Genomic DNA, 12,695 nt, shown 5'->3' on the forward strand with positions numbered 1-12,695 from the left:
AAATGAGTATATAAAAACAAATATATTAGACGATACTAAAAAATAATATAAGTGAAAAATATGCATGAATGAACAAACTAAAACAAAAAAAGAAAATCCAAAAGAAGAATCAATGGTATAAAATAGTTGCAGACTTGCAAACAATTACTTAGTTGGCCAATTCAAATGATTTTCACACGTATTAGCATTTCTTTTGCTTCATATTGTTAACGAAATTGTTATTAAATCTTAATATCTTGTGTTTATTCTTTGACATCCCTTCCCGTCCCCATCCCCGTCCCTCTCTCTTTCTCTACCGCCGATGGACCCTCGCATTTTGTGCAATTCTCTTAGGGTTTTTATAATATTCATGAGATTTTCCAAAAAAGTGAATCGCAATACTTATTAGGTTATTCACGAAGTGTTGTATTTTTTAATTTGATATTAGTCATCGTTCTCATGCTTAAGCTGAAGAAGGAGAAGTGTGTCGAAATTGTTTCAAAGGTTTTACAAAGCGCGCAGACATTAATATACATATTATCCATATTAATTAAAAATAAAAACAAGTGATTAGAAATTGAAAAAGAAAAATTTGAAAAATCTTTATGTGGTAATTTAAGGCTGTCAGTGGGGACGGGACAGTCTCGGTCTCGCCCCGTGTCTAGCCTGGTCCGGCACCGGACCGTCCCGATCCCGGTCAACTATGGGGGAGCGGGCAGAGGGGGTAGGGGGACGGGTAGGGGGGTGGAAGGGGGAAAAGTCCCGGTGAGGCCCGGTCCGGTCAGGCCCGGTATCGGACTGGCTGACCGGTCCGGCCTCACCGGAAAATGTCGACTTAATTTTTTTTTTTTTTAGCTGGTCAGCGTTTGACCGTTGGAGCTGAAGCCCAACTGCTGGGTAAATGAAATATTAATGTTGGGACTCCAACGGTCTGATTTTCAGCCGTTGGAGTCCCCTTTTCCATAAAAAAAATTTAAAAAAAAAAAACCCAAAGTTTAATAAATTGCATTTTAATTCAAATTCTAAACTATAAATACCTCTTCATTTTTATTCATTTTCACACAAATGATCCACCAATTATCTCTCTCTCTACTATTTGTTATCAATTATATCTCTCTCTAATATTTGGTGAAATATTATTATTATTATTATTATTATTATTATTATTATTATTATTATTATTATTATTATTATTATTTTGGTGAAGTGGGTAATATTTGAATTTTGGAGCAACTTTCAAGCTTCAAGTAACATAATTTCGATTTCAACGTTTACGGTTACGTCTGCTTTTACGTAGACGTTTGGTACACTCGTTCCATCCTTTAATTTATTTAATTCTTGCATTTTATTTGCGTCTTTTTTTTCAATTAATTTTCATATTTTATTTTATTATACTTTGATAATATTTCTAAAAAAGTTAAGATCCGGTGCCCTAGGTAAAACTCGTCGAAATCCTAACCTTTTTAGCCGTAGTAGTAAGGGTAAATCTGGTTCTTCTAGTAAATCTAAAATTCAATTTAGAAACAATAGGGAGGATTTCACTCATGTTGATGAAACTGAATTTTTTGCTCCCCCCGGTTTTCCTCCTATTGCAGAAGATTTAGAATTACAAACTGAAGCCTTAGATAGAGCTTATGGTAATTTAGAATTTGATGATTTTGAAAATTTAGAAGTAGAAGAAGGTGAGGAATTAGATTTAAATGAGACACATACTAGTCCCGTTACCGAAGCTTCAACTCAGACTACATCTCAGTCTGGAGCTGGTTGTCCCCTTATACCTCCTACTCGGGGTACGACTAAGGCGCAACGTTCTAGAACTAATGTCGTATGGAAATTCATGACTTTAGATGACACTAAAACTCAGGCTATTTGTCACAAATGTAAACAAATTAAAAAACACGTAAGCGGTGGAGGGGCAGGGGGGACGGGTGGTTTAGCTAGACACTTGAGAACATGTGTTGGAAAATCATACTTCAATGCTCGATTAGCAGCCGGACTTAAAAACACACTGACCAGCGCTAGTAGTGCTGCTTCTGGTGGATCCGTTGGGGGATCTAATATGGTCCAACAAACTTTAAATCGTTCTAACCCCGCTGTCACTCAAATGGCTTATAATAAAGATAGAGATCGTGAAGAACTAGCTAAAATGGTTGCAGTTTGTGGCTTGCCTTTTAGTTTTCCTTCTAACCCTGGTTTTGTGCATTATATTAGAGCTATGTATAACCCTACTTTTCAAGGCATTCCTAGATCCACTATTAGAGCCGACGTTTTTAAATTTCAAAGTGATTATTGTCAATATATGCGTTGTGTGTTCCATTACCTAGATACTAGAGTGTCTGTCACTTTTGATATAGGTCGCAGTGTTAATGGCAATGATTATTTATGTGTTACGGCACATTGGATTGATCATAATTGGAATATGCAAAAGCGTATACTTGGTTATAAATATATTGATGAGAAAAAACAAGTTCTTATATTTATACAAATGTTCTAGACATTTTGCAATTATATGGTCTTGTTGACAAAGTATTAACTGTTACATTTGATAATGCTTCTTCCTTGACTAAGAGTCTTTGAATATGGCTATAAGAATTTGCCCAATTAACCTTGATATTTTTCATGTCCGATTGATGCCATATTTTTAATTTAGTTGTGGGATAAGAGTACTCGAACTATTATGGCTATTTAAAACGGAATAATTACCCCAAACGCTCGATGCCCACTCTCATATGGGAGAGTGACATACACTCTCTTTGCCACATGTGTATTTAATTTCTTTTTTTTTTAATTTTTCCTTACGTGTCAATTTTTTTTAAAATAAAAATAAAAACTGAATTTTCATTAAAAAAAAAATGAGTTTTAAAACCGTCTTTTTTTTTTAATTTGAAAATTTGATTTTTTTAAACCCATTTAAAAAAAAAAAAAAAAACTAAAAACATGGATTTGAATTTTCTTTTAAATTTTTTTTTTTTTTTTGGTTTTTGAAAAAGAAAAAGATTTTTTTTTTTAAATATGGAAAAATGGATTTGTTAAAAATATGGAAAACTTGATTATTTTTTAAAATGTCTTAAAAAATCTTGATTTCATTTTCTTAGGACACTTTTATTTTTCAAATAAAATCCGGAAAAATGTTTTTCTTGCCAAAATGTGAAAAAAAAGCTGAATTTTTATAAAATTTTGAAAAAATTAATTATTTTCTTAACATGTGGAAAACCCGTTTTTTAAAACTAAATGTGGAAGACTAGATTTATTTTCAAATTTTTAAGAATTTTTAAGAAAAAAAAAATTAAGTTTTCCCCTTTTTTTATTTTTCGCTCTCTCAAAGAGAGTGAAACACACTCTCTTTGCCACATCGGTGTTTAGGGGTAATTATTCCATAGTTCGGGGGGTTTTTATCCCATTTAGTTGTAAAAGATGGTCTTGATTTATTTGAGGGTTCTCTACAAAAGATAGATATTCTTGTCAATATGTTTTTAGCGCTCATAAGCAAAGTAGAATTAATTTGTTTAAAAAATATTGTGTTGAGCAAAATTTGCCTATTAGAAAAATTCCAAAAGAAGTTTGTACAAGGTGGAATTCTTTATATGAAATGCTACTTGTTGCTCACCAATATCAAAAACCCCTTCAATATGTTTTTAATGCACAACATTATCATCCCCGTGAACAAATACAAGATAGTGATTGGAATGAAACTGAAGGACTATGTATTTTTTTTTTTAGAAAAATTTTATATTGCAACAAAAACATTTTTCGGTCAATACTATCCTACAATTGCACAAATGTTATTTTATATTTGTGGACTTACAAAACTATTTGCGGATTATAGAGAATCAAACGAACATGAGGAAGCCGTTGATGAAATGATTTTCAAATTTAAAAAGTATTTTTTTCCTATTCCCGATATTTATTTGATTGCTTGTATACTTGACCCGTCTTTAAAATTAAGAAGTGCTCAGGGACTTGTTGAAAAAAAAAAATTTGCAGTTAGATATTCCTCCTAATGAACATCCAAATGTTGAAGAGTGTAAACGTAGCATAGAATTAAAAGCTAAAATAATGTATAATAATTATAAATCTGCGGAAAGTAGAAGTGGAAATCAACGTCCTTCACAAAAAAATAAGGCTAAATTTGGCAATAGAAAATTTGATAGATCAATGGATGCTGCATGGCTTGGTATTGCTAATACTCAAAATGAAAGTGATCTTGAATCTTATCTTGATCAGAGTTTGGAAAGCATCATTGTGGACGACGACGACAATGAAGATATTTTAGGATGGTGGAGGGAGTGTGGCAAGGCATTTCCATTACTCTCAAAAATGGCTCGAGATATGCTAACTATCCAATCCTCATCAGTAGCTTCAGAGGCAGCTTTTAGCGCGGCAAGATTTCAACTTGGAGACCACAGACATTCATTAGCACAAGATAGCTTGGAGATTTCTGTCTTATTCAGGGCTTGGATCAACGCAGAAAGAAAAAATTGTGGGCTACCAAAATTAACCCGTCAAGAAGAAGAAGAATATGAAGAGATAATCAACACTAATAGCGATGATGGCATGGAACTTATGGACCGTCAAGGAGATATACCAATTCGTAATTGAATGCAACGGAAGCGATACGACAATTAGAAAAAATGTACATAGATCCGTACAAGTTTTAGTGTGATAATTTATAATTAACTACTTAGATGCCTAGTTAAAACAAAACCCTTCCTAGAAGGTAGCTGTGTAGATTAGGTGATCTTATTGTAACTTAGAGGCCTAATTGAAACAGAACCCTTCTTAGAAGGTGGCTGTGTAGATTAGGTGCTCTTCTTGTATTTGAGACTTTAATTCAAGTTTTATGAAATTTAAAAGATCTATTTTGGATAAATAAACATAAAGTTCTTACTTGAAATTATTTTTCTTTACATAACTACAAATAAGAATGCAATTCTTTATAAAGATTATAAAGACTTAAAAGTATATTTTATTATGTAATAAATTAAAAATAATAGCCCTTAGAAGTTCAAAAAATAGCCGTTGTTAAATAGATTTAAAGACTTTAAAGTTATAAGTTATAAAAAATAAATAGCTCTTACTTGAAATTATTTTCTCCTATTATAAATACCTAAAAATAAATTCAAGTCTTTAAATTTTTTATAAAGACTTGAAAATTTAATATTAACTAATAAGTTAAAAAACTAGAAACTAGCCGTTATAAGTTCAAAAAAATAACCATTTAAAATTATAAAAACTCAACTATAATTTGTATGTTTTCAAGTTTTATGATTTGCAATGTGTTGACGTTTCGTTTCTATGTTTTGAATTTTAAATTTGCAATGTATTAGCCGTTTGTATGTTTGAATTTGTAATGTTACCAATTTAAATGTTAAGTTAGAAGTTTTATAAAATTTGTGTCTATTTAGTACTTTAAAATTAAATATTTAAATAAATTAAAACAAGCCGCCCCCCCCCCCCCGTCCCCCCTTGGAGTGGGACGGGACGGGCCCCCCCAAAAAGTCCCCTATAAGCCCGTCCCCCCAAAGTCCCCCTTTAAGAAGTCCCTGTCCCGTCCCCTTCGCCACCCTTATGTGGTATCCATCTTAGTACATGAGTTTGAAAATTAGTTGTTGAAAGAAAAAGATAAAAGCAAAAGATAATCAAATTTTTTTCCTTTTATCGTTTGATAGCATGATTTTAATGTTGTGCATCAAATAAAATGGGAAAATAGTGTGTAAAAGTCTAAAAAAGTTCGTCAGTCAAATCTAACAAATTATCATTTACCAAAAAAAATCTCATTTCTATTTTACATTGATATAGCTACTCCACTAACATTACAGAAAGGAAATATATTTAAGTAAGAATATTTTTCAAATGGATTAGTCCTGTTGATCATAACAAAATTGGGGCAGATCATAAAGAAATATGTACACAACTACAATCAAATAGATACATAACAATTAAAGAACTTTAAACAAAGCTACTTGAGTCTTTCAACTCCTTGAATAATGTTATTAGTTATCAATATTGATCTGTAAATACATGTTCGTCTATATAAATATTGATACACGCAAACTGATAGAAATGATGGAGAATACAATCATACAATGCCTTTTCAACGGTAAGATGGAGTACATACACTTGATAGAATAGAAGAAATGCTGGATTTGCTGGGAATTCAAGAGGTTTTAGAACATGCAAGACAAAATAGTAGAAATTGGCATTGCTCAGTCACATTTGCCAATTCTAATCATAGTTTAACCTTAAAAAAAAACTTAAATTTGTACTCAGAAGAAAATATACTCGTATATAACTACAATGGATTGGACAAAAGATGTGTTTGCCAAGCAGTTATGCACTAATCAACTTATGTTCATTGGATTTATAGTAATGCGTTTAAAGGTTACATTTGAGGAAGTAAATAGTGGGAGGTTAGTAGGCAAGTAAATACTATAAGTGGGAGAGAGAAAAGAAAGTACATAATGGCAATTTAAGATGCAAGTAAATACTACAAAATGGCTCATACGTTAGAGAAAAATGTTAATTAGGAAGAAATTAATAAGTGACTTTGACTTTTTCATGCATTATGATTTATAGCACATAAATGGGCAAACAGAGAAAATTACAAAAAAATGAGAAAAAAGATAAATAGGAATAGAGGCCATAGAGAGGTGCCACATTATCTTGTCTATGTCTAGCCTTATATTATATATAGATTGCCACCATGCATGTATATATTATAGGAGTACTAGTTTTTGGACTACATCATCCATAATTTTCTTAAGATTTTGGATTACATGTAAAAAAAATAAAAAAAACGCTTTTCCACACTTGCAAGTCTACATTCGAGTTCATGTATGAGATTTTGGTGTGATATATGTTCCCCGTAAATATTACTGTAACACCTCGTAGATTCAGACGAAGGTTTGACTCATAAGATGATAACATAATGGAACCAATATGAGGGTTATAGGAAGTGTTTTGAAAACTAATCAAGTCATAAGAAATGTCTTTGGGCAAAGCAAAGTTGGAAGCCACTCTACGGGGCATGTTTGCAAGTGAGTTTATAGAAGGTCTTACTTCCAACGACCATAACCCCTTTATTAATTATGAATTTGGGAAAACTTCCTGAATGAAAGTTGTAGCCCTTTGAAACACCTTTCCAACGGTATATTATGGGGGTCAAGGGTACCTCTGTACAAAAAGTTATGGCCATTTTACTGAAGGATTACAGTGCAGTCCATTCACCGATTATGTTATACGAACTGGCTATACAGCCCATATAATTTTATACGGACCGTATAACTCGTCCGTACTTCAGGACGCTCCAAATCGACGTTATGTTCAGCCATGATAAAATATGGTCATATTATACGGACCGTATAACTTTATACGGACCGTATAACTTTATACGGACCGTATAATATGTCCATATAACCTCCGCCCCACTTTTGTATAAATCCAAGCCTTGAGTTCTTCTATTTCATTATTCACAATTCCAAGCCCTAGCAACAATCCAAAACATCAAGGTAAGTCAATCCAAACCCTTCCAACTCAATTCTAACATATATTCTAATAATCTAAGCAAGAAATCATTGTTCCTAATCTAGGATTTTCAAGAAAAGCCATCCCAAGGTTCAAGAATCAAGATTTAGGAAATCTTCTCCAAAATTCAAGTCTTTAATTCAAGATTTTGGAGCAATTAAGGTATGTAGAACTTCCATCCACGTGGGAATCTCTACGTTCTTCCCCATGCTCCGTTTCTTGATATCCATGAAGTTCAAACCCTAGGGCATTAAACCCAACATATTGGTAGCCCATAGTCATGTATTTATGTATATGAATTTTTGTATCTATATTCGTTATTGTATTCCTAATCTTCCATTACGGTTATTAGGAACCCTAGCTTAATCCATGAATCATGAATTCTTCCTCATGTGTTCTGATTATGTTTATATGAAATGTTATGATTTTATGTAGCAAGTTACAAGCATGTTTTCAAGTCAATTATATATATAATTATGAACTATTGTTATTACTCATGAATCAAGAACATGTTTGCAAGACTACGACAAGTTATCTTATGAAACCATATTACAAGATATTTCATGAAACCATGTTACAAGTTATTTCGTGAAATCATGATTACAAGTTATTTCACGAAAATCATGGGCTTCTTAGCCAACTATATCATGTTCATGTTTTTGGGATTGCTTAGTTAACCGAGAAGGCTCAGATAGCCCGAAACTACGTAGCCACCGTAGGATAAGGGTTGTCGCAAGGAGGCAACACCTTCATTATGCGGTTTGGATCCTTACATGCTATTATTACTTAAATCTCATATCCCCGGAAAGGTGTGAGTGTTCGCTGGTAGGATGCAAGTACCGATCATGTTGTCGGTTATACTATAGCATTCCCCACGTTACAATGCGCTTTATATACATGTATTTCCATTGATTTTCGTTTTCGAGACTTTACTCACGTTTCATACTCATGTTCAAGTTACATTCGATTTCGGTTCATGTCCTATACCTATGTTGTGCCATGTTCTTCATTTCGCGCAGGTTTTACATACTAGTACTATTCACCATGTACTAACGTCCCTTTTCCCCGGGCCTTCACTTCACGGTGCGGATACCGATTTTCGTGAGCATACACCGCGCGCAGTAGGATCACCTCAGTTATCAGCTTATTGGTGAGCCCCACTCCTCTCGGGGTTCAACATGGAGTCTGTATTAGTATTCAGTTTATGGTAGTCCAGGGCCATGTCCTGGTAGTTAGTATTCAGACATGTTTTAGAGGTTTCATAGACAGATATTAGTTCACAGAGTCAGTTATGCTTTCATGTTTGCAGACTATTACGTTTTCATGAATTTTCATGCTATGAGATAATTTCAAGACTTTATTTCGCAAATTATATTTTCATGATTCATTTAAATTGCATCATATAGATTATATTGTCTTGATGCCCATGTTGACAAGCAAGCCATGAGGTTCGCTCGGACACATGCAAGCAAGGCCCGAGTGCCGTGTTACGCCCAGGCCATGGCTCGGGGCTTGACAATTACTCTTTTGAAATAGAACCCACTCTTTGCTTTTCAACCAGATGCAAGGAGATATTCGCGACGGTGACATGAAACAAGCACAAAATTTATAATAAAACACACACAAAAAAAAAAAAAAAAAAAAAAAAAGAGAAAACTTACGTAATTATACCCATCTAGTTTACCAAGCATGGTCGAAGTATACACTACATGTACACATTGTTTGTATATGTATTTATATGTTGTGTATAGATAGGTATGTATAAGGGTGTGTGTGTTTTATATGTTGTGTATAGATAGGTATGTATAAGGGTGTGTGTGTGTGTGTGTGTGTCTACACAGACACACACACAGATATATATATATATATATATATATATATGTCATGTCAATCCAATGCCAACAATATCATGTTATGAAAATATGAATGGATATGCTTACACCAAGCAAATGCATAACATCAAGTATATATGTCCTTTTTATGACTTAGACGAGATGTGGAGTGAGGAATGCAAATCAAGTCATTATTAACAACTATACATCCAAAATGGCCTTCATAGCCCAAATAAACAGCGATCATACCAACCTAAATGGATTTATCAACCATTCCTAATGTTTTAGTTACCCATACAGATATACTGGTACCCGCACAAGTGCTCGTCACCTCCCGAGTACGGGACCCCAATTCCCCGTTACGCCCCTTATTAAGATTAACCAACACATAATACTACATAAAGGGTCTAGTAAGTCTCAACTTACATAAATCCGAAGCCGAAGAGTTACTCTGTGGCCTTCCCTTTCCTCTGAGCTTTCGAATGAGCCCAAAATATATATATATATATATATATATATATATATATATATATATATATAGAGAGAGAGAGAGAGAGAGAGAGAGTATGCACTACTTGTAAAATATGTAAATATTTTGTAAACTAGATGGACGAATGTTATTTGGCAAAAAAAAAAAAAAAAAAAAAAACACGCACACATTTACAAATCGCGAATAGCTCATGAAATATTATGTGTCTTGTGTTGATGATCTATAATCCCTTGTGGGAATCGAATTGCAACCATTTCTACTCACCATAAAAGAAACTTAGAGCTAAACATTGATAGGCCCTGTTGGAGGACCAATATTTATGTTCGGTGGTGATTAATTGCCAAGTGCACATTCTAAATGGCATCATTTTAAAAAAAAAAAAACTTACATAAACAGCTACTTTTTATAAGCTCCTAACAATATATAGTTACAAGTTTGCAATTTACAAACAGCCGCTACCTTTTATGTGGTTTCGGTTGTATTTCAGTGTTTTTAAATACAATGAAATACATGTATCATAAAAATAGAGTTGAGTTAATCCTTTAAATACACGAACGAGTTTCGACTGTATTTTCGTGTTTTTAAACACAGCGAAATACATGTATCATATAAACAGAATGGAGTAAATCCTTTAAATACACGAAGAAGTTGTGTATTTCATTGTATTTATATACTAATAATCCTTTTGCTTTGGTTGTATTTAAATGTATTCGAGTTCAGATCAGTAAAGTCGATGCCTGACGTCGAATCAGTTGAATTTATTCGACTGTATTTGGATGTATTTATACTCAAAAAATGACGAAAATGAAGAATACAGTCAAATTTGGTCATAACTCCGTATTTAAAAAGGAAGAAAAATACAAACAATGAAATACAAAATACCGTATTTAAAAAGGAAGAATACAATAACACCGGTCGAACCTCCAATGAAATACAAAATACTACCGTATTTGTATTTAAAAAGGAAGAATACAATAACACGGCCACGGTGGCCAAACCTCCGTGAATGAAATACAAAATACTACTGTATTTGAACTCAAAAAAAGGAAAAATACATTCAAATCCTATTAAAGGACCAGATTTGGCCACGGTGGCCAAGATTCTCTTGCCGCTTGGAACATTTTTTTTTTCCGAGTCTCAAATTGTGAATAGGACCAAATCTTAGAAAGATAGAAGAGCGTCATTTATCCATCGAACTATAGGAAATGGCAGCGTGGCGGTGCTCATTTATGCCATTCATCAATACTTTGACCCATTTATGTCGGCAGAGAGTTGGTATTTTTAGTCCGGCGGCGAAGATGATGGAGGAAGATTCTTGCCACCACCATTTTGCCATTGATACGACTACACCTCCGTACAAAATTACCGCCGCCGAAATATGGCATGGATGGTCATTTTTGTGCCGTCGTGGTGGTAGCCAAACTATTGCGAATCGCCATTTCGTCTATTGCTTGGAACATTTTTTTTTTGTGAGTCTCAAATTGTAGGATAATATTAAGAATGACAGAAAGAGAATGTAAAAAGGCTTATAGGCGTGGAAGATGTATTTTATGGGTGTAGCTACGGATGGAAAATATAGCTACGAATTGTAATAAATAAAAGGGAAATGGGTCAAATATACCCTCTACTTTAGTTTATCGGATAACTCTGTCCTCCGTTAGGCAAAGTAGTCAAATATACCACCTGTTACAAGTTGGGGCCAAATATACCCCTACCGTTAGTAAAGTTTCAAAAATACCTCTCATTTCTAACATATTTCCACATAAATAAGTCTAGTAATTGGAATTGGGTGACATGAATGCCACATGGCATTTAACTTATTTTATGTGGTGCCTACGTGGCAATTTTTTTAAAACTAATCTGGAAAATTAATTTTTCTAAAAACAAATCTGTTAAAAATGACTTTTATTAAAAATCTGAATTTTTATTTTATTTTATAAAACCTGCTTCTTAAAAATAAATATTCTGGAAAATTGAATTTTTTTATTAAAAAATCTAGAAAATGATTTTTTTTTAAATCTAGAAAACTGTAAAATATTTTTTTTTAAAAGTGTCCTTATTTTTTTTTAAATCTGGATTAATTTTTAAAAAATCTGAAAACTGATTTTTAAAGAAATCATTTTCCAGATTTTTTAATAAAAAAATCCAATTTTCCAGAATTTTTTTTAAGAGCAGGTTTTATAAAATAAAATAAAAATCAAATTTCTAATAAAAGCCATTTTTAACAGATTTGTTTTTAGAAAAATCAATTTTTCAGATTGTTTTTAGAAAAAAATTGCTACGTAAGCACCACATATAATAAGTTAAATGTCATGTGGCGTCCATGTCACCCAATTCCAATGACTAGACTTGTTTATGTGGAAATATGTTAGAAATGAGGGATATTTTTGAAACTTTGCTAACGGTAGGGGTATATTTGGCCCCAACTTGTAATGGGAGGGTATATTTGACTACTTTGGCTAACGGAGGGCAAAGTTAGCTAATAAATTAAAGTAGAGAAATATATTTAACCCTTTTCCCTAAATATAAAATGTAGTTATTATTCATAAATAGCTCTTAGAGGTAGCTATGCCAAGTAAATTTTCCTATTTTTTTTCTTGGGTGAAGAAGTGGCATGAATTTGACAAATGAATTCCTAACAGTACACAAATGCAAATTAGGTTAGGAGGTGATTAATTGCTAAATGTTCATTCTAAATGGGCCTTAATTTAACTACAGTTGTATCAAATTGGAATAAATTAGCAAACCTGAACTAAAAAGTTCGTTGTACTGTGGAAATATAAACTTGGGCCTTTTCAAGTGAGCCCAGCTCTATCTGCTGGATAGTCAACAATTTGAACTACTTTGGGCCGGTGGATAAATAATCCAAA

At 33.0% G+C, this 12,695-nt stretch overlaps 2 protein-coding genes across 2 annotated transcripts; both read left to right on the top strand.

Annotated features, from left to right (window-relative positions):
* The first annotated feature begins 682 nt into the window (after window positions 1-682).
* LOC132062116 (zinc finger BED domain-containing protein DAYSLEEPER-like) lies at window positions 683-2,473 on the top strand. Its single transcript, XM_059454755.1, has 2 exons — window positions 683-715; window positions 1,397-2,473. The coding sequence occupies exons 1-2, from the start codon at window positions 683-685 to the stop codon at window positions 2,471-2,473; spliced, it is 1,110 nt and encodes a 369-aa protein (XP_059310738.1).
* Window positions 2,474-3,731: 1,258 nt separating this feature from the next.
* LOC132062696 (zinc finger BED domain-containing protein DAYSLEEPER-like) lies at window positions 3,732-4,913 on the top strand. The gene is made up of 2 exons (XM_059455224.1): window positions 3,732-4,696; window positions 4,766-4,913. The coding sequence occupies exon 1, from the start codon at window positions 4,036-4,038 to the stop codon at window positions 4,576-4,578; it is 543 nt and encodes a 180-aa protein (XP_059311207.1). The 5' UTR covers window positions 3,732-4,035; the 3' UTR covers window positions 4,579-4,696; window positions 4,766-4,913.
* Window positions 4,914-12,695: the final 7,782 nt, after the last annotated feature.

Source organism: Lycium ferocissimum, chromosome 7, assembly GCF_029784015.1.
Source record: "Lycium ferocissimum isolate CSIRO_LF1 chromosome 7, AGI_CSIRO_Lferr_CH_V1, whole genome shotgun sequence".
Lineage (NCBI taxonomy): Eukaryota > Viridiplantae > Streptophyta > Magnoliopsida > Solanales > Solanaceae > Lycium > Lycium ferocissimum.